This window comes from Hemibagrus wyckioides, linkage group LG14, assembly GCF_019097595.1.
Source record: "Hemibagrus wyckioides isolate EC202008001 linkage group LG14, SWU_Hwy_1.0, whole genome shotgun sequence".
Classification (NCBI taxonomy): Eukaryota; Metazoa; Chordata; class Actinopteri; order Siluriformes; family Bagridae; genus Hemibagrus; species Hemibagrus wyckioides.
The window spans coordinates 21,260,327-21,282,491 of NC_080723.1; the positions used below are offsets into that span (position 1 = coordinate 21,260,327).

The following is a 22,165-nucleotide window of genomic DNA, read 5'->3' on the forward strand; positions in this document are numbered from 1 at the left end:
AAAACCTTGAAGAAACCCCTTTATACAACAAAAAAACCCCACTACCTCCCTTTGCTAAATGACATTACAGCATAAGCAGTAGGAGAGAGTTAAATTGTTACTGATTATAAATGTTTTGTTTCCTCGGGATGATACTATGTGAATCATGGAGCGTTTTGTACCCAGTGTATGTAGTAGACTGGGGGTTGGGTGGCACTGCCGGTCGGTCTCTCTCTCTCTCTCTCTCTCACACACACACACACACACACACCATAGCACGCACGCACACACACACACACGCACACACACTCAAGGCTTTTGCTTTAACATGACTACTAGGGCCACGATCAAAACAAGCCATGCATTTCCATGCAAAACGTGCTTCGCGTGCGGCGCGTTTTGCACCGTCTAGATGGCTCGGTGAAAGCAAGCGAGGCAAAGACTTGTTATTTTCTATCGCCAATGAACTAATCTCGATACATTTCTGTTTCTTTCTTTCTTTCTTTTTTGGGCAAGAGTAAAGCGCGATACTAGAGTAGAAATGAAAGCCGAGTCCGGGCCTAACGTTGTTAGTAGTGCCGCTTTCTGCAGATCCGGCTTTCACAAATCGCCAAAAAGTGACTTCTCGCCTGCCCCTGTGAACGGATACCGGATGGTTTTGTCTTGACCGAGCCGTAAATGGTAAGATTTCGGCCACTTTTTCCTAGCAGCGTTTGTGATAAAGTGTTTTTTTGTTGTTGTTGTTTGTTAGTAAATCGAGCCGAGTGTCCAGCTCGGCCATGGCTGTAAGGCTTTAAGGTCTCTGCATGGGGAAACTAGTGCAGCTTTAGCTTCCTGTACACTTTACTTACCCAGGCTGGCAGCGCACTACCTTATTATATCTGGATTAATGAAGTTTATAAGCAAAATGAGCACATTTATGGCCTGTCCGTGTGCTGTTAAATGTCCGTACCGGGCTGGCTTGTCGGCTTTTTTGGGGATTGAATCTAGTTTCTCAAGGTGTCTTTTGTCTGCTCTGATGGACATGACGGCCTAAAAGAAACCTCGAGCATTCAAATCTAAACCATAATGTTTTGGCTTCGTTACTGGGAAACGACCACTGTTCTAATCATCCAAATCATGTTCACATTAGACCAAGGGTTAGATAGGGTTAATTGAATGATATCTGTAGCTGATTGGTCAGTCATTGACTTTGTGTTCACTTTGAATGGAACAGTATTCATTTATTATGTCATTTTATTTTTGTTTCTATTTTTTTGGCAGGACGAAGCCATGCCAACATGAATCAGTCGTATAAAGTGGGCGCCAAGGATGGCTCGGAATGTCGCCCGGGCCCACAGTGTCCGCAGGTCACTTCCTGCGGGCTCCAGCACGGCGCTAAGCACTCGTCCTCCTTTGGATTCAGCCAAAGGGAATCATCCTCCAGCTACAGTCCACTCAGGAGGTTGCAGGACCTGACGGCTATGGTGAGCAGGCCAAATATGAACGTACAGGAATGGGACCACGGGCGAGCTAAGGCGCACGTGCACAGCTCAGAGTTTGGCCTCAGCCTTGTCCACACGGCCCAAACCTTCAGTCGTGGTACTGACGATGGCGTATTTCGAAACATCCAGAATCTGGACAAGAACGGCTTTTCCCCCGTGAGCTCGGACAGCCTGGAGCACATCTCCCCGACCCCCAACGGATTCCTGCATTTTGAGTCCAGCCTCTTTGACAGTGGGGACAGTAAGGATGACCACGAGGAAGAGGAGCGCGTGGCACCGCTCAAACCTTCAGCCAAAAACTGCCAGAAAAGGGACTCTGCCAATGCAAAGAGCTTCTGTGATTCAGGGCTTAACCTGAGCTTGAACAGACATAGACGTTTTGACCCAGTTTCTAAAAGTACTCCACAGCCAGCACCGGACGACCCTTCTTCTAGTCCTCCTCATCTGCCCGTTGAAGTCATGCTAAGGGACTTTGACAGCTCGGACGGCTACTCCGACAGCGATTGTGACCTCCCGAGCACGGAGAACTGTGCATCGATGTTCAGTGTAGGCCTTTCTCATCGGCCAAGCTCACCTAGCAGCACCTACTCAGATCCTGTAAGCACTACATGCTTTTATTGCAAGTTTATTGCTTTTATACACATGGGTCACCCCAGGGAATGCTTTTTTTTTTCTTTTTACTGTAATGAAATTTAACACATTAGTGGGAGCGATTTTATTGGCACAGAAATAGAAGACTTTCATTTATGCTTGGAAAAAAAGGTGTCCCAATCAACACAGTATTGCACAGAGATTGGTGTAAGAACACATATCTTTCAAATTACAGACAGACAGTGACACAATTTCACAGTATGATAACTTTTAGTCTAAAAATATCACTGTTCCAAGTCATCATTCATTTCAACAGCAAACAAACTAGTTGTGAAATTGAAATGAAGACTAAAATCCAAGAGAAACTCCAGTCGGTCCCTCCAGGATTTCGAGATTTTTTTTTCTCATCGTATTGCGGTCAAAATTGCTCGATTTGGCTGCGTATTATTTTCAAAATGTGCGTGTTTTTGTGCCAGAATATTACCTAAATTGGTGAAACTGCAAACAGCGTATTCTAGTTTTAAACTCCTCTGAATTTCTAGGATAGCTGTACTCATGTTGATGGACGTGATTCGAAAAGGGCTTTGGCTAAACGGGTGTTATGACGATGTCACACGACACGTCTCGAACCAAACCTACAGAAAATCTGTAGTAAAATTGTAAGCTGCAGCGAATACCACAGAGTTTGCTTGATTTTGCGTTCATTTCTGCACTCGCAAATTCGTGAAATCCTGGAAGGACCGTCCGGTCATACTCGCATTAACTCATCTCCACGTGTAAACCTAGTCCAATCTAAATACGGATCTAGAAAGATATATCTGAGAACGATGTTTCTATACAATCTCTCGCGTTTATTATGGAAGTTCATTCATTATGAAGGAAATTAATTTTAGTGAATTCTTTTCAAAAGTTAACCACGAGGTAACGATCCTATCACACGCCCTCGTGAACGTCAACACCACATATATTACCGCTAATTACCATCTTAAGTGTAGCAGACGTAAGGTTTATTTCTATTATTGTCTGCTCATTTTTACATTTAAAGTTGTCCAACATACTTTATTAAATAGAAATGCCAAATATTTTAATATAATACTAGTTAATATAAGTTTCCAGTGTGCTAAGTACACCTAACCTGTGTCTGTACTCATTGACCATTTCATCAAGTGTATTTTTAGAAATATAGTGATTGAAAGTATAGTATATACTGTTTACTCTCCATGTCATTTGATCAGTCAAATGACAAATGACAAGTTTCTTACAAAAAATGGGAAATTCCTAGACAAATTCTACATTTATAAGAAATAATACTAATTTGGAAAAATGGTTAAAATGGCATACTGAAGCATGTTTTCTCTGCATGTTTACATTGTCATGTGACCAGAGAGATACTGAAATATGGTTAAAATGGCGTACTGAAGCATGTTTTTAGCTGCTCGTGTCCCATTGGGTGTCCCTTCACTGCCTCTGGTGTCTTTAGTGGACAAGTGAGCATCATATTAAAGTCTAGAATTAAGACTATTCAGCTATGGAGTGAGGCACATGTTAAAAATACTTCTGCATCATACAGATTGGCAAGCATTCTTCACGTGGCTACTCAAGGCATGCTTAAAAGTGTTAAAAAGAATTTTTTTCCTGGCCACATACTCCCAGTCAGCTCTACTGGGCCTGGCGGTGATGTTCACTTGGAAATGTAAAGTTAGAAATGCACATGTAGGGCAATGTTCGTGCAAGAATGGAGTCATTAGAAGACGTCCATCTGTGAGCAACAGCCAAGTCATGGAAAATATCCTGAAAAGAGTTAAACACGCTGATGAGGTAGTCTCGGTCATGGTGAAAGCTAATTTGCCAAATGTGAGGATTGTTGAGGAATCACTGTAGCCTTGTTCATGGAAGAGTTTCTGAATTTTTCCTTTGATGGTACAACTAAGGACTGAGAAATAGTATGAAGTCTTTAAAACAAACGAATGCATTTGAGACAGAAAACAAGTTAAAATTCAGGGGGAAAAAATGAAATTCTGTAAAGTCTCTTTGTACACTGATGTTTATAACAAAAACAATTGATTCTTTTCCATAGAAAGACAGATTCAAAACTTTTACTAAAAATAAATCAGACTAGCCTGGTGGTTTGCAGCGTTGCATATATAACTTTTAAAATATTATTATGTTCAGGAATGACGTATTTGTCCTGTGTGTGTTTTGATAGCTATTGTGTATGAGCTGGCAGCATGTTATGTATTTACGACAACATGGCCACTGCATTTGTGTCGAGAAATTTAAATCGAGAAAGATGCCAGACACAGAAGGGAGGCGGATTCTCCTGACTGACATCAACAAAAAGTTGTATATTATAGTGTAGTTATTATGATGTAATACCTAGTTGAGTGTGCCATTCTCTTTCCCAACTCACTTGGCATACAAACTCCTGCTACTATTGTTAACGACGCTTACAAGTCATGCGTTTTCTTCTCCAGTCCGACAGCCCAAAGAAGAAACCTCTTCCAGAAGTGAAGTTTACCGTGGGTGATGTGGTGTGGGCCAAGTTTAACCGCAGGCCTTGGTGGCCCTGTCGCATCTCCATAGACCCCCTGAGTGAGAGCCACACCAGGATGAAAGGTTAGTGTTTCTACAGATTTTTCCTCTAACAAACCAGAATCTGTGTATTTTCTCTTGTAAACTCCCACACACATCTTAAGGGATCAGTATCAGAATAATTTCCCTCAGGGAAATTTTGTTAAATACAAACTGATAAAGGGATCGTCATCACCATGGTTGTGATTTCTGAGTATATGTTAGCACATTTGGGGCACACTGATTTGAAATAACATCCGAATTCAGAACCCTAAGAGATCTGGTCATGATGTGATGTTTCAGAGCCCAGCAGCAGGCCGTGTCGAATGTATTTCGTCAGGACGTTTGGGGAGATCGTGGACCACGCATGGGTTTCTGGGCAATCCACGTTTGCTTTTGAAGGAGGTCAGCAGTTTGAGAAACTTCCTATGGTCAAGCGACGAGGCAGACAGAAAGACAAGGGTTATATGGTAATGTCCTAATGCAGTTCCCTTCTACGGTTTTATTAAAATGAGCTAAACGTTATAAAGCATATTACTTCATATGAGTCCTCCGTTTGGTTTGCTAATGTAATGTTTTATTGTTTTTTTGTTGCAGGTTCCAAAGCACTTGATGCCTCTGTGGAAAGCCAGTGTGCTGGATGCAGAAGCAGCTCTGCCAGAGTATCTCAGGAGTAAACTACAACTTTCCTCAGTCAGAGGGATTCACTCTCCCGTTACAGAGGAGAGGACGTGCACCTCTCCGACCTTCTCCGACCTCCACCAGTCCTCCCAGAGTCCAGTTTTCTCCAACGGACACAACCTCCCACTCGTAGGTTCACCCAAAACTACAGAGAGAAGCAAAAAGAAATCACCTGCTAAAAGGAAAAAGAGCTCGCTGCTGAAAAGTCCTGTTAAAATCAAAGACGAATCGTTCTCCAAGCTGATGTCAAGCCCCACACTGGACATTTCGAAACCTCCTGCTGCTCCCGCAAATGAGCCGGCGTCTGACTCCAGGGATTGCCCTTACTCGGACATCGATTCGGTTCCCAGGATACTGTGCCCCAAACGCTCAGAAGAGCAGCTCGTGGGGTTGGATAAAGAACTCTGCGCTGAACCAAAGGCAGAACGTGCGAGTAAAAAACCCAGAAAAGTCCGCAAGACAGAGAAAGAAACGGCGGCTTTGACGAAGCACAAGCCGAACAACAAATCTACAATCAAAAACAAAAGGTGCACCACTTCAAACGGCAGGAGCTTGGGCAGCACTTCTCAAGGATTATCAGACGGCACCTTCGAGATGCACTCTTTGAACTTGCCGGCGAGTTGCGGCCTCCTGACCCGTGCCCTCGCCAACTATGAGAATTCCAAAGAGAAGGATGATTTTGACTCCAGCCACGATTCCAGATCGTCATCTCCGGCTCTGTCTGACGAGCACCACTCGTTTTCTCCCTTTCTGGATGTATCCGAGCGCACAGAGCACCAATGGCAGGTGAAAACAGAACCCATAGCCGATCCGACACACCCGACCTCTCAGTGCTCCCCGAACCCGACATTGCTCAAGTTAACAAGAATCCGGCCCAGCAAGGAGCCCATTCACAACGGGTCTCGGATCAAAGGTAAAGATTCCACCATCAGGTCTGCGGAATTGCCAGTCGCTGGTTTAAAAATCAAGAAAGAATCAAGCATTTCTTGCTCATCCTCTTCCTCTGTTTCATCCCCATCACCTTCACCCATGGAGGTTTTCCGAGAACCTAAAGACCTCTCTTTACACACTCCAGTGAAAGAAGAGTGTAGCTCAGACGATCACAACTCCAAGTACAAATTCACCACCTTCCTTATGCAGTTGAAGGATTTGCATGACACCCGAGAAAAAGAGGGAAGGCCGCTGACGCTGCCTCCTACCTCTCCGTCTGCCCTTATTAAAGAAGAACCCTCACTCCTCCCCTCACAGCCCCACCCTGAACCCACAACCCTAGACACGCTTCATAAAAACGACGGTCAGACTCTTTGGGTACAGAACGGGCCGCAGGGGAAAGCCGCAAGCAGCCTGAAGCCAAACAAATCTAAACCGAAGTCCGCAGGAAAAAAGGAGGCTCAAAAACATGATGTTGTGAACAGTTTGCTTCCTCTGGTTTCAGAACTTAAGAAACAAAACACGCTAGATGTGGTTGCGGCAAGAGCAGCGCCGACCGAGAAGCTTTCAAAGTCCAGTTCAGAGTCTGGCCTTGAGAGCACTGGGAAGGGTGTGATGTCAGCGGTGGCACCGAAGAAGCGCTGGCAGACGTTCGATGCTGAGACCCAGCATAGGGCAACGCCAAAGAGTGATCAGAGCAGCGTGATTGAGCAGGACAGGGTCATACCTCCTGCTAGACTCAATGGAGTATTCGAAGAGAGCCACCAAAGCCCTCCGGTCAATGCTACAGATAGAAAGGACAGCTCTGGTAAGTGTGAAAAATGAAATGTTAGTACACACTCAAAATCTGAGCTTGTCTATAAAAAGAGCATTGTAGTAGGATCACTGCTGTCCCGTGATTATCAGTGGCAGATCTGAGACGAGGCACCTGGGTAAAGGTTACGGTCCTGTGGAAATGATGCAGTGGCTTGTTTCTGATTTTAAAAAATGTTCTTGTTCATGATTGGCTGCAAAATGCATTATTAAGAATAAATCATAAACATATACAAATACTCATAAAAACAGATGCAGATATGAAGCTCACGTGAGAAGGAGAGGAAACACAGCTCACAGTGAAAACTCCACATTGCAGTGCCAAACGTACAGTTATGAAATGATGTGTTAGAATGTTACAGTCAAGTCAAAGTCAAAGAAGCTTTATTGTCACTTCAACCATATATAGCAGATGCAGTACACAGTGAAGTGAAACAACGTTCCTCCTAGACCAGAGGTGCTACACAGAACACAGACAAAGTACAGTGACGCAGACAAACATAGAGCTATAACAGAGATGATAAATTAAACTATAATTTAAAAATTAAACTAAAAAAATTAAACTATACTTAAGGTGCTGTCTTTAAGATCTAGATATATAACAGAAGTGCACAGGAAGACAAGACAGTCGGCCTATATGTTGTTTGTCTGCACTGTGTGCAATGAGCAAGACAATGTGCAAAGAACAGTGTATACAGTGATTGCAGATATTAAAGCGACACATGTAAACAGGATTAATATAAAGTGGCATGTGCGTGCAAACAGGACAATTTAGTGTGTGTGTGTCTGACTATGTCCAGCACAGTTCAGTTCTTTTTTTTTTTTTTTGGTGCGTGTGTGTTATGTATGCGAGAAGATTAGAACGATAACAATCAACAGACCTGAACTTTTTCTCTCACTGGTGTTAAAGTGTAAGACAAGCTATTTAAACCATTTAATGTGGTCGCACACCGGATTTATCCATTCACTGTTGTTGACCGCAAATAAGAAGGTGGTTAAGGCAAGGTTTAGGAATCTATAATAACTGTTTCATGTGTGAAAAGAGACAGAAAATATATTTTCTGAAATTTCTTTCAGCCGGCTCTTTATTTCTACACCCAAAAAATGATTTTAAAACCTCATTGTCCCGCACTGTACGCACAAAAGTGAAGAGGAGCGGTTTGATTGGTTAACACAGCTATGTGCCTAACCACGCCCTTTAATAACACATCATTTAAACCCTAACCCCTCTACGACAAAGATACCAAAAAAAAAAAAAAAAAAAACCACGACGCCAATGCTGTCTAATGCTTTGTTTCTGCATGTGTTCATTGATCATGAAAACACCATGAAAGAAAATAATAGGCCAAGGCTAGGTTCTTACTACCAGTCTCCTGATAAATCATCCTGATCAATCAATAACAACCAGATCTCCATCACTAATAGACAGAATTCACTGGAGTCTAATCCAGAGAAGACGTCTGTCTTCAACAATACATTTATCTCAGTACATCTCTCAACGATCATACGGATATGGAAATCTTACACCATCGATGTGTTTTGCTATAAACAGATTATAAACAGTCAAGCAGCCTCGTGTCAAATAGTTAACCCTGACTAGCTGCGATGTTCCTGATCTGCTGGTCTTATTAAACCTGGTGAATTCTGACGAACTTCTGACATTAGCTTAGATTAATTGCCTTTCCAATGCGATAAGAATCACGATAAGAAGTGTATAACTATTTTCTACGGTGGCCAAGAAGTGCAAAATAAAATTAAAAAAAAAATCAGGAAGAAAACAAATCCAGAAACGAAATATCAAATCTGGAAAATAAAATAACAAATCCAAAAACTCAATAACAAAAATAACAAATCTGGGAACAAAATAAATCCAGAATCAAAATAACAAAAGTAGCGTTGAATTAATTCCATTTTCTTATGAATATAAATATATGTGTGTTATTTTTTTAGCTTTAAAAATTCACCATCAAAAAATAATTTAAAGTGACTGCAGAAATCCACACATGTTCAAGAAATAAAGTTAGATACACAGTTTCATACTTCTTGTATATCTTGAGTGACCGATGTCTCGTCCAATCAGCGGTAAGTATTCCATTCACATACTATACCTACCTCTGTCCGAATCGCCCTTGTCTTTTCAGATTAGTTATTTTGTGTTCAGATTTGTTATCATAGTAAACCCCGGGCAAAGGGAATCCTGGGTTATGTTGTTTTAAGTATAAGCAGTGCAAAACATCTCCACAGTGAGTTGTGACTATTGAGAGGTTTCACACTGTACTTTCCCAAACTCTGGTTCAACCTTCTCCTTATCTGCATAAAAATGAAATAATAGTTGGTCAGCTGTTTGTTGATATCCAGTACGCACTTCTGTGAGGTTCAGTGTTTTGCCGCCTGACTCTATCTACCGAGCTGTTTTGTTTGCTGATTTTCACACACTGTTCAGTGTCTGATTTGTTGTTTGTTGCTAAGCAACCAGCCGTAACATCCTAACAGCACATCATTTCACATTCAGCACCGTGATATGGAGTTAACACTGTAAAAGCTGCTAATCCTGCTTCAGAGCAGAGTTTCTTAACCCCGTGGGAAAAGCCCTGCTTAATAACCCTGCTTCTACATGACATTACTGTACCTGAGGTTAAAAGCAGAGTTTAGAATAAGGTTAATAAGGGTTAAGAGCTGTGTGAAAAAGCACTTCTGTAGACCTAAATACAAATGCATCTATTTTTAATAAAAATCCACAATGAATTAAAACCTGCAGGGCTTTAAACATAGAGTTATCTGGTTAATGAAGACATCAGAAAACCTTGAAAGAGAAACGTGCAGAAGATCAATAATGCATATTGACAGAATGACGAGTTTAAAACCCACAAGATCGATAAACACAACAATACAAGAATAACGCTATCATTTGCGGTGTGTGATTACGATTAAAGTACTATGAAGTATGTGTCATATTTCCTTTTTTTTGATGCTTTGGAAGCTTATGGAGTTAAATGATGTCTGAAACAAATTGCAGGAGAATTAAAACCCTATCCATTAGAGCATTGTCGAAAACGGTGAACAAAAACACTTCACACTCTTTCATTTCACACTTTACAGCTTTAACGGTTTTATTTACGCAGGGAGCCAGAGGTGCCTGAACTTTCTGTGGTTTTGAGATCATCTTCAACGTAGAGCAGAGCAAAGTTTAACGTGGGAGAGAATGTGAAAGTAGAGTTTAATGTGCGAATTGGTTTTGTTTTCCTAACATCACTGATTCTGAGACTAATAAGTTAAAAAAGCTGGTTATTTTATATACATATATGTTTGAAGTTTCTGCTTCACGCTTGGTTATTTGTTAAAGGTAAATAATTTAGATGTATGTAGTTAGTCACGTGATGAGGCGGCTTGTTTACGCTGGAGAGGAGTGAAATACATATTCAAAGCATCTCCAAAACCTGGTTTTGTCCTGGGACAGGACTTTCGAACTGCACTAAATCGACATTTCTGGTGGCAGTAACCTGCATTTTTGGTCCAAAACGGATTACGAAACATCTCGTCGGTAACGAGTCGGTAGATTTAGACTTTTAAGCCTTCTTTTGTGCTGCTCTGTCTGTATTAACAGAGCAGAACTAGTAAAAAATGAACACAACGAAATTTCACACATAGTTTTGTGATTTTTATCTCTGCAAATCTTTTAAAATAAAAACCTAGCTAAGCTTTTAAAATACGATTAGCTTTACTATTGAGGAGTTAGCCGACTCATAACTAGCTAGGTAACTAGTGCTAGCTTGAAAGGAGGACATTCCGCATGTAGAATTGTCCAGAGTGATATGCAGCAGCTTACAGCGCTATCATGTCTGTATAAAAAGTTTAGCTGTCAGGTAGCTTGTTAGACGCACAAAGGTTTAAGCGCGAGTTAGCGCGACTCTCGACTGTCGAGACGCTAAGGCCATAACAAAAAATTAAGAAAAAAACCCCAACATATAACAAATGATTCCATAAGGAGACGTTTCTGTAAGGAGTCTCTGGTGTCAGTGGTTTGTATTGGTCAGGAGGTTTTCCACCACAGGAAAGTACTTGTGCTTATTAATTTCAAGGAAATGGAAAAAAAAACAACTGAGGCTGATGAGAGAACCTTTTAGTCACACAGAGGGTTTTGTGTCGCCTGATTCGTTAGTGAGGCATCAGTCGAGTTAATTATTATTTTATTTTATTTCAGAGAACAAAAGACTTCGGAAGCCAAGCAAGAGGCTTCTCGAGTGGAGCGAGGAGTATGAGCAAATCTTTACTTCCAAGAAGAAAACGCAGAAACCCCCCGAGTCGTACAGAACGGTGAGCTTCACACCTCTGTTGTTCCTGAAAAAGTAAACAGCGTGTTTCGTTTATTTCTTCTATATACAAAGACAAGTGTTTCTTAAAGATCTAGCACTGATAACATTCTCAAGATATGTCTCAAATTTCCTGCCATCTGAGCACTTTAACAACCATTTGACTTGCAAAAGACTTGTTTTCTTTATGTAGTTTTTCACACACAACACACAGTCATGTCTGACCATGAACACAGCATGTATTTTGTCGGTTGCTGCCCCTGTTTTGTGCTCCGCCTTCGTGAAACTCAAAACCGAACCTGTTCCTCACCCTCAACATGTCTAATCCAGACTCTCTCGCTGACGTCTCCAGATCAGTTTTCTCATGAGAGATCATTTTTCAATGATGCGAACTCAGCGATATTTGGAGGAGCTTTCCTGTATTTTTCAGAACTGCAGCAGATTTTTCGCAGGTTTGGTCCGAGGCATATTGTGTGATCATCACAACACACGTTCAGCCCAATCCCTCTTCCATTCATGTGTAGGGAACAGGGGTACAGCTTTCATAGAAAGTCATTACAGATGTGTCTTCACTGGTCGGAGTTTAAAAGAATCCTGTGCTTGCGATTTCACCAATTCAAGTAGTTTTCTGATAAACATTAAAGCACAAAAAATTCATCACAGATAAAAAAAAAAGTTCCAGCATAATTAGTAATTTTTGGCCACAACAACAAACAAAATTCCCCAAAATTCTGGAGGATATATAAGGGTTCATTTATGCCTTTTTTAAATTTTATTTTCTTTGGTCATATATTTTAATTCTGTTGCTTATGTTATAATTTTTAGAATTTTGTACTTTTTTGTCCTTAAAAATAAAAAAATTAAAAAAAGGCTATTGTGCAAAAATTTTTTATTTGAGGTGGTTTGGGAAAACCCTTCAAATGTCACTGCGACTTTTGCAAATTCTGGCAGATGTGCAAGTCTCTGAACCTGAAATATACTTTTAGGCATCAAGTTTAAGAAAATAAAGTATATTGTACTGTTTATATTCATTTTATTTACTTTATATTCTACACTACATTGAGTAAGGAGGCTATTTAACCAACAGATGGTTAAAGGTCTAAAGCAAGTTAAAGGAAAGACCATTATATGATTTAAAATGCTAGAGATTGACGCTTTGCACCCTGTAATTTTCTAAAACATGCCACGCAGGCGTCTTCATTTATTAACACTAATGTCGGCGAGCAGACCTCGAAACCTCCAGTGGCTGACGGTTTGAGCTCAGCAGCAGGTCAGCTGTCTAAGGCTTGGATACCGAAACCATCGCAGCACGAAAGGCAGCTTTCTCTAGATGAAGCAGATAACATTCTTTCTTCACCGCCTTTATCAACACCCCACAAACCTCCTGCGGTACAGGCAGAGGCGGCCGAAAAGAAAACAGGTTAGTGTTGCATTTTTTCCCCTCAGCTGTGAAGACTGATATTTGACAGTGTTGATATACTCAATCTTGATCTTGCAGCATCTTCAGAAAGAAAAAGGCCACAGAAGATCACAAGTAAAGTCCTGGACTCGGCTTGTGAGGACGAGATTCTCAGGATCCCAAAGAAGAAGGTGAAAAGCTTTCTAGCAAAACACATTTTAAAGAGAGTCCACGGGTTGTTAAGGATGTTTATCGTCTGTTTTTTCTGTCTATCATATCAGGAGTCTAAGCTACAGGGTCATTGGTCAGAGGAAGCAGTGGTCAAAGATGTTCAGGTAACAGTCTTTAGGTTCATTATAATTCAAATAGATTATTAAACATGATCCTTCAACCACAACAAAAGTGGACAGATAGGGTGGTAATACCTTTGGAGGCAAGTGTACAGATAGGGTGGTAATACTTTTGGAGGCGAGTGGACAGATGCTGTGCCAATACTTTTGGAGGGGAATGGACAGATAGGGTGACAATACTTTTGGAGGCGAGTGGACAGATAGGGTGGCAATACCTTTGGAGGCAAGTGTACAGATAGGGTGGTAATACTTTTGGGGGCGAGTGGACAGATGCTGTGCCAATACTTTTGGAGGGGAATGGACAGATAGGGTGACAATACTTTTGGAGGCGAGTGGACAGATAGGGTGGCAATACTTTTGGAGGCGAGTGGACAGATGGGGTGCCAATACTTTTGGAGGCGAGTGACCAGATAGGGTGGTAATACGTTTGGAGGCGAGTGAACAGATGGTGTGCCAATACTTTTGGAGGTGAGTGGACAGATAGGGTTCCAATACTTTTGGGGGCGAGTGGACAGATAGGGTTCCAATACTTTTGGGGGCGAGTGGACAGATAGGGTTCCAATACTTTTGGGGGCGAGTGGACAGATAGGGTTCCAATACTTTTGGGGGCGAGTGGACAGATAGGGTTCCAATACTTTTGGGGGCGAGTGGACAGATAGGGTTCCAATACTTTTGGGGGCGAGTGGACAGATAGGGTTCCAATACTTTTGGGGGCGAGTGGACAGATAGGGTTCCAATACTTTTGGGGGCGAGTGGACAGATAGGGTTCCAATACTTTTGGGGGCGAGTGGACAGATAGGGTTCCAATACTTTTGGGGGCGAGTGGACAGATGGGGTGCCAATACTTTTGGAGGCGAGTGAACAGATAGGGTGCCAATACTTTAGGAGGCGAGTGATCAGATAGGGTGGTAATACGTTTGGAGGCGAATGGACAGATAGGGTGGTAATACTTTTGGAAGCGAGTGGACAGATAGGGTGGTAATACTTTTGGAAGAGAGTGGACAGATAGGGTGGTAATACGTTTGGAGGCGAGTGGACAGATAGGGTGGCAATACTTTTGGAAGAGAGTGGACAGATAGGGTGGTAATACGTTTGGAGGCGAGTGGACAGATAGGGTGGTAATACTTTTGGAAGAGAGTGGACAGATAGGGTTCCAATACTTTTGGGGCTGAGTGGACAGATAGGGTTCCAATACTTTTGGGGCTGAGTGGACAGATAGGGTTCCAATACTTTTGGGGCTGAGTGGACAGATAGGGTTCCAATACTTTTGGGGCTGAGTGGACAGATAGGGTTCCAATACTTTTGGGGCTGAGTGGACAGATAGGGTTCCAATACTTTTGGGGCTGAGTGGACAGATAGGGTGCCAATACTTTTGGGGCTGAGTGGACAGATAGGGTGCCAATACTTTTGGGGGCGAGTGGACAGATAGGGTGCCAATACTTTTGGGGGCGAGTGGACAGATAGGGTGCCAATACTTTTGGGGGCGAGTGGACAGATAGGGTGCCAATACTTTTGGAAGAGAGTGGACAGATAGGGTGGTAATACGTTTGGAGGCGAGTGAACAGATAGGGTGCCAATACTTTAGGAGGCGAGTGGACAGATAGGGTGCCAATACTTTTGGGGGCGAGTGGACAGATAGGGTGGTAATACTTTTGGGGGTGAGTGGACAGATAGGGTGGTAATACTTTTGGGGGTGAGTGGACAGATAGGGTGGTAATACATTTGGAAGAGAGTGGACAGATAGGGTGGCAATACTTTTGGAAGAGAGTGGACAGATAGGGTGGTAATACTTTTGGGGGTGAGTGGACAGATAGGGTGGTAATACTTTTGGGGGTGAGTGGACAGATAGGGTGGTAATACTTTTGGGGGTGAGTGGACAGATAGGGTGGTAATACTTTTGGGGGTGAGTGGACAGATAGGGTGGTAATACTTTTGGAAGAGAGTGGACAGATAGGGTGGTAATACTTTTGGAAGAGAGTGGACAGATAGGGTGGTAATACTTTTGGAAGAGAGTGGACAGATAGGGTGGTAATACTTTTGGAAGAGAGTGGACAGATAGGGTGGTAATACTTTTGGAAGAGAGTGGACAGATAGGGTGGTAATACTTTTGGGGGTGAGTGGACAGATAGGGTGGTAATACATTTGGAAGAGAGTGGACAGATAGGGTGGCAATACTTTTGGAAGAGAGTGGACAGATAGGGTGGTAATACATTTGTCCAAAAAATATCAATATTGAACAGTCATATTTCGTAGCCAATCAATTTAAATTCACAAAACCAGCAGTAACTTGAGTTAATTGACTTAACGAAACAGGTTTGCTAACTAGATTTATCAGTTATTATTAATATCAGTTGTTATTATTATGACTTATTGTCAGATTTCCTTCATTCATTCACATGGATTTTGTTATTGTTACTTAAAAGTCCCTGGGCACATTGACTGATGTCCTCAGCAGGACTGAAATAGACTCTTTTCATTAAAAAAAATGTTGGCCCTCTGGCCTAGCTAATAAAGAAGTAAAAGCTAAAATATCCAGTTGTTTGGAGTTAAACTGAGAACAACAAAAATTTGCTGTAGCAGGACAAACATCAGTATTGACCCCTGAGCACCTCAGAGGGTCAATTAATTACTGTAAAATAATTAATCCAGACATTTTACAGCTTAGCACAGGTGAATAAAAAAACATGTGACTCAAATTACACTGAGATACTGGACATCTATCACATCTGTCCTCTTCAGAAGAATATATTTATGATTTCTGGGTCTTGGAAAAATGAATTCTGCGTAGCATTATAAATTGTATAAGACTCAGATGAGCATAGAGCGTATTCTTGTCCACCTTTCCTCTTCAAAACTCTCTCCTAACTCGCACTTTTAAAATTTTATTTTAATTTCAGTTAGCTGACCATAAATTCTTGAAATTTGTTAGTGACGAAAAGTGAGTTTAAATCCTGATGATGCTGCAGTCAGAGTCACTGGTAGAGAAAAACTAGCCGCTAGTCAGTGAGCTCATGTATGCGGAAGAGGGCAGATAGCGCTTTAGTTTAACTGCCCAGTGTGAGCTGCAGTATGTAAAGATGCACTTGTTTGGCTTCACGTGTCTCACAGGAAGCATGTGGTAGTCTTCCTCCATCATAGCCGTGTAATAGGGAAGAGATGGCTGGTGGGCGAGGATGGACAGATGTCCAAATTGGGAAGAAAATGTCCCCTAAAATAAAGTGTTTGCTTGTTTAGTTTTGTTAAGCTAAAAGGTTTTAATTTGGCATCATGGCAAACCACGTGTTTTGACATTCTGACTTTTTTCCAGTGTTTCTCTTTATAAAGAATATTCACTTTAGAAAGAAAAGTTTGTGAGACCAGTTGATTGGCTATTAAAGACATCTGTGATTTTTTCTTATAGGAAAACGAAGTGCCTGGAACCACTCTGTCCAGCCCTCCTCCTAAATCAGGTGAGTGCTCACACTATCACACTTTTTTTTTTCTTTAATGTTAACAAATATTAGCTTTCTTTGTTTCTGAACTCCTGCTACAGTTGAATTTATCTCTCGTCTGAAGGTACAACACCCCGACCGGGTGACGCACAGACGCCCTTAAAGCCGTCTGCAACGTCCAGCGTCTTCCAGAGCCACACGCCAGGAGAGAGCCGCAGTCCAGCTGAGTCCAAAACTGTCGAGAGGAAACCACGTGACATCTCCGGACCTTTACAAACACAGGTGAGAAACTGATATCAGGGCTTTCAGTCTGTTTTAGACGTGTGTTTGGATAACTTTACACAGAATTTTACTGAAGATCAAATTTGAGTTGCATTTTAGATGAACAAGCACTTGGAGCATCTCAGAGAGCAGAAATGGGTTTGAGATCTAAAAACTTGAGGCTAATAACTTGTTAATAAGTATGATATTTGATGATGATGATGATGATGATGTAACTAAATAAATAATAACAAAATCCCAGACACTCTGGCTATGATTCACTAGTCCACTTCCTAAAATGATCAGATGGTAAAGTGTTTTATTAGGTGTTTTTGCTCTCTCATGATCTCCGTGATCTCTCTTCAGGTGTTTGCTCCAGCACTGAATGAGAGCGTGGTCCAGCCCAGAGACCCATTAACTCCTGATACAGGTCTGTCTAACATTAAGAAGGTATCAGAGAAAGGAGGAGGCGCCTCACTGAAGGAGAACGTGTGTCAGGTAAACGATTACCATATCTCTAGCTGTAACATCTCAGTGCCAGTCCTGGTGTGTTTTTATGACCGGTGTGTGTTCTGTAGGTGTGTGAGCAGACAGGTGAGCTGCTGCTGTGTGAGGGACAGTGCTGTGGAGCTTTTCATTTACAGTGTATCGGCCTCAGCGAGACTCCAAGAGGACGCTTCATCTGTCAGGAGTGCACTGCAGGTGAGCTCACACCGCCTTCCTGTGAAATCGGAATGATCCGGAATGATGAGTGGTAATTAGGTAGGTCGTGTTCACATGCTAGGTGGTTGGAAAGAACATGAAAAGCAAATAACATTAGGTTAATTCATGCATAGTTTTAACACATATTACTCAGTTTGCTGAAGATTATAGTGAAATACAAGGTAGTTTTCATGCTTTAAAAATAAATGCATAAATGTAGGACCGAAAAAAAGTTAGTTGCTATAAGAAACTACGCTCTTCTGCCTTGTTGAAAGTTTAGGACTTTTCCCATCTCAGAAACTCAACTGTCATAATAATCTCTGGGTGATAGTTATAACTTCCTAGTGGGAAACTATTTACGGTAATTCTCATAGTCTGGAAAGACAGCATGAGAAATTATATGTTCTTCCTCCTGACTTAAATAATTTAAGAACTTTGGATGATTAAGATATAGTGACAGATAACCTTCATAGCTTATCTTTCCTGATCTCTGTTGGCTTCCACTGTCATTTGCCAAATCATGAGGTCTAAGCTTGAAATGTACAAGCTTAGACGTTTTCCTCAAATTCAGCGTTCGTATTTGGATCAGCAAAAATCTTTCATTTCACTTTTCTGTTGTTAAATGAAGAAGCAAAAGCTGACAGATGCTTCTGTGTGGAACCATTGGAGAGCAGTGAAGCTTTTCTACACTGTGGGCACAATTTTTAAGCAAATGAGTATTTTGACCAAATCATCATTTTTATGCATATTTTCCAAGTCCAAGCTGTATGCTTATTGCATTTAAGCCTATCAGGTGAAGAGTGTTTGTGTAATGATGGAGGGTGTGGCCTGAGGAGATCAACACATTATATCAAGGTGTGCATAATTATTAGGCCAAAAATTCCTTCAGAGGGATGCAGCTCTCTTGAAATTGATTGATATTGGGGCGTGATCACTAGGGATGCCACAATACTCAATATAATATTGAACCGTGGCAGTCGTACCGAAAGGTTCAATATTATATTGAGTATTGTGGCATCCCTAGTGATCACAGAACCATCATACGTTTTGTTGCAAATAGTCAACAGGGTCACAAGAAATGTGTTGAGAAAAAAGATGCAAATTAACTACCAAAGATTTCAGAAGGAACAAATGTGAAGCTACTGGGAACCCATTATCCTCCAGTGCGGTCATATTCCTGAACTGCAACCTACCTGGAGTCCCCAGAAGTACATGGTGTTCTGTGCTCAGAGACAGGGCCAAGGTAAGGCTGAAACCTGACCACCACAGAACACCACACATAAGCTGAAACGTCAAGACTGGGCCCGGAAATATCTAAAGACAGATTTTGGTCTGAAGAGACTGATAGGATGAGAGTGACTCTTGACAGACCAGATTGATGGGCGTGTGGCTGGATCAGTGATCCACTTCAACTCAAGGAGCAAGGTGGACAATGCTCCATCGCATACATCAAAATACTCCACTGCGTGGCTAGACAATAAAGGCCTTAAAGATGAAAGAATAATGACATGGCCCCCTTCCTCACCTGGCCTAAACCCTATTGAGAACTTGTGGGCTCTTCTTAAACGGGAGATTTACAGTGAAGGAAAACAGTACACCTCTCTGAACGATATCTGGGAAGCTGTGGTTGCTGCTGCACAAAAAGTTGATCCTCACCAGATCAAGAAACTGACCCCATGAATGGAAGGCTTATGAGCGTCATTGAAAAGAAGGGACCTATATTGGTCACTGAGGTTTTTTTTCTTTTCTTTTTTTTAAATGTCAGAAATGTTTATTTGTAAATTTTGAGCTTGTTTTTCATTTAGTTGCATAATAATTCTGCACACTAATAGTTGCCTAATAATTGGGCACACATAGATATTCTCCTAAGAAAGCCAAAACCTCACTTTTACTTCCTTAAATATTTGGGTTTGAGGTTTTCCAACATTTTGGATTAACCGAGATCACTGTAGTTGTTCAAGAATGAAATTAATCCTTAAAAATACAACTTGCCTAATAATTGTGAACAGTGTATTGAAATGGAACATATATATATATATATATATATATATATATATATATATATATATATATATATATATATTATTTGAAAGAAAGTGTAAGGTGAAGTGAGTGCCATAACTACTGAAGTTTTATCTCCACGTAGGTAACCATGCGAGATGTTTTAGACGTATTTTACAAAAGATTGAAGAGTTGATTAAATGTGTAAAAATGATTAAATGAAGCAACACTTCAGTAAGAGGGAGGAGTTTCACTGGTATTAAAATTGTAGACTATTTACTCACAACACAATGGTGTTGTTTTTGTTGAAATATATTTATACTGGGTTTGAATTTGTATGAGAAGGGGAAAGAAGAAATAAATAAAGATCCCCTAAATTATTCTGAAAACTCTTATGTATCTTGGATTCAAAGAGCCCCATCGGCTTCTTTTCAAAGAACCCATCAATATCTTCTCTATATAAAGAACCATTCTGGGTTCAATTTACACCGATCAGGTATAACATTGTGAGCAGTGAGAGGTGAAGTGAATAAGACTGATGATCTCCTCATCATGGCAGCTGTTAGTGGGTGGGATATATTAGGCAGCAAGTGAACATTGTGTCCTCAAAGTTGATGTGTTAGAAGCAGGAAAAATGGACAAGTGTAAGGATTTGAGCGAGTTTGACCAAGGGCCAAATTGTGATGGCTAGACCACTGGATCAGAGCATCTCCAAAACTGCAGCTCTTGTGGGGTGTTCCCGGTCTGCAGTGGTCAGTATCTATCAAAAGTATTCTTTAAGTCCTGTAAGTTGACCCATGGAAGCCCCACCTTCAACTTACAGGACTTAAAGGATCTGCTGCTAACATCTTGGTGCCAGATAGCACAGCACACCTTCAGGATCTGTGGGAATCCATGCCTCGATGGGTCAGGGCTGATTTGTCAGCAAAAGGGGGACCAACTCAATATTAGGCAGGTGGACATTACGCCAGATCGGTGTATGAAGCAACTGATGGAACCATTTTAAATGTTAATAAGTAAGAGCAAAGTAGTTGACTTTTACATCCTACAGAAATGAAAAAGCTTCTCCATACATCTGAGAAGTGATGGCCTTTTTAGCTCGGGTCTGAACCAAGCAAGAACATAGAACATCATAGAACAGGGTCATGGGGTCATGTCTTAACCATAAGAGCATAAAATTTGCCCTCGCTATCTACTAACACATGCTTGTACTCTCTCTCTCTCTCTCTCTCTCTCTCTCTCTCTCTCTCTCTCTCTCTCTCTCCAAAAGGTGTGCACACCTGCTTTGTGTGTAAGCAGCCAGGCGAAGACGTCCGCCGCTGTATGATCCCAGTGTGTGGGAAATTCTACCACATGGACTGTATAATGAAATTCGCTCCCACGGTCCAACAGAACCGAGGCTTCCGCTGCTCTCTGCACGTCTGTCTGTCCTGCTATATCACCAACCCTACAAACCCCTCCAGCTCCAAGGGTGAGTCTTCAAGTCAGGTGTGGTGTAATACAGAGGAACTGTAGGTGGAAATCAGTGGAAAGAAGAACGCTAATCCAATCCAGTGCGGTGCTCCGGCAGGAAGAGAGAGGAGATGGATGTCGATGTGACGCTTTAGTTCTGAAATAAACAACTTTGACATAAACGTGAATTTACGTACAATAGAAAACAGCTTAATACACATAGCTCAGTTGGAGGATATGTAATAACAGACTGGAAAATAAAACTGGAATAAAGGCGGAAATCTTCTCGGGTTGAATGACAGCAGTGCATAGAATGTCAAAGTAAAAATGTGAATGTTGTAATAAAGTAGCAGTAGCCAGGTAACACACACACACAAACACACATACATACATGAGGGAATGTAGTGCATATAGTCTAGTCAAAAATGTACAGCAGGGTGTGTACTGTATCACTGTGTCATGTGACGTCTCTCTCTGATGCTTATAATAGTAAATAACGTAAAATTCACATTTGTGTTCACATCCACTTTAAGTGCTGCACTGGAGGTCACTTACACTTAATTTATGGCAATTTTCCAGTTCTTTTCCACTTGTATTGAAATAGCCTTTTCACCCAAATCACCACTTCTGAAGCCAACCTTTATTTGACTGTGTGTGTGTGTGTGTGTTACAGGTCGCCTGACCCGCTGTGTGCGCTGTCCTGTGGCGTACCATGCAAATGACTACTGTATGGCAGCCGGCAGTGTTCCTCTGGCCAACAACAGCTTCCTGTGTCCCAACCATTTCACCCCCCGCAAAGGCTGCAAGAACCACGAGCACATCAACGTCAGCTGGTGCTTCGTCTGCTCTGAAGGTCTCCCCTCACACACGGCCGCTCTAAACAGCAGATTCCAGTCACACATTCCTAACATTGTGTTAGGCCATGTCCACACGTAGCCGGGTATTATTAAAAACGGAGATTTTCATCCACATGCAAATGCAGTTTAAGGTTAAAAGGTTGAAAACTGAGCGTTTGGAAACTCCTTCCAAAGTGAAGATTTTCCAAAACTCCATTTTCAGTGGTGTTGTGTGGACAGAGGAAATGGAGATTTTGACGCATTGACGTCATTGTCTGTGTGCCGGTCTCATTGATTTGACGTCAGCTTTGTTATTTTGTGCAATGGCAGACTTACGTAAACTAGTGATTGTGTTAACGTTGCCTACTGGACTT

General features: G+C 41.6%; 1 protein-coding gene across 1 annotated transcript in view; it reads left to right on the forward strand.

The window, feature by feature from the left end:
- Window positions 1–236: 236 nt before the first annotated feature.
- The window catches only part of nsd1a (nuclear receptor binding SET domain protein 1a), a 31,574-nt gene continuing 9,645 nt past the window's right edge, over window positions 237–22,165 (forward strand). The window contains exons 1-15 of the mRNA XM_058407635.1: window positions 237–660; window positions 1,243–2,060; window positions 4,529–4,670; window positions 4,929–5,095; window positions 5,223–7,044; window positions 11,251–11,363; window positions 12,551–12,779; window positions 12,858–12,949; window positions 13,040–13,093; window positions 16,509–16,557; window positions 16,664–16,821; window positions 17,167–17,298; window positions 17,379–17,502; window positions 20,774–20,974; window positions 21,629–21,808. Of these exons, the coding sequence (XP_058263618.1) occupies window positions 1,260–2,060; window positions 4,529–4,670; window positions 4,929–5,095; window positions 5,223–7,044; window positions 11,251–11,363; window positions 12,551–12,779; window positions 12,858–12,949; window positions 13,040–13,093; window positions 16,509–16,557; window positions 16,664–16,821; window positions 17,167–17,298; window positions 17,379–17,502; window positions 20,774–20,974; window positions 21,629–21,808 (4,264 nt within the window). The 5' untranslated portion in view covers window positions 237–660; window positions 1,243–1,259. The remainder of the gene's footprint in view (window positions 661–1,242; window positions 2,061–4,528; window positions 4,671–4,928; window positions 5,096–5,222; window positions 7,045–11,250; window positions 11,364–12,550; window positions 12,780–12,857; window positions 12,950–13,039; window positions 13,094–16,508; window positions 16,558–16,663; window positions 16,822–17,166; window positions 17,299–17,378; window positions 17,503–20,773; window positions 20,975–21,628; window positions 21,809–22,165) is intronic.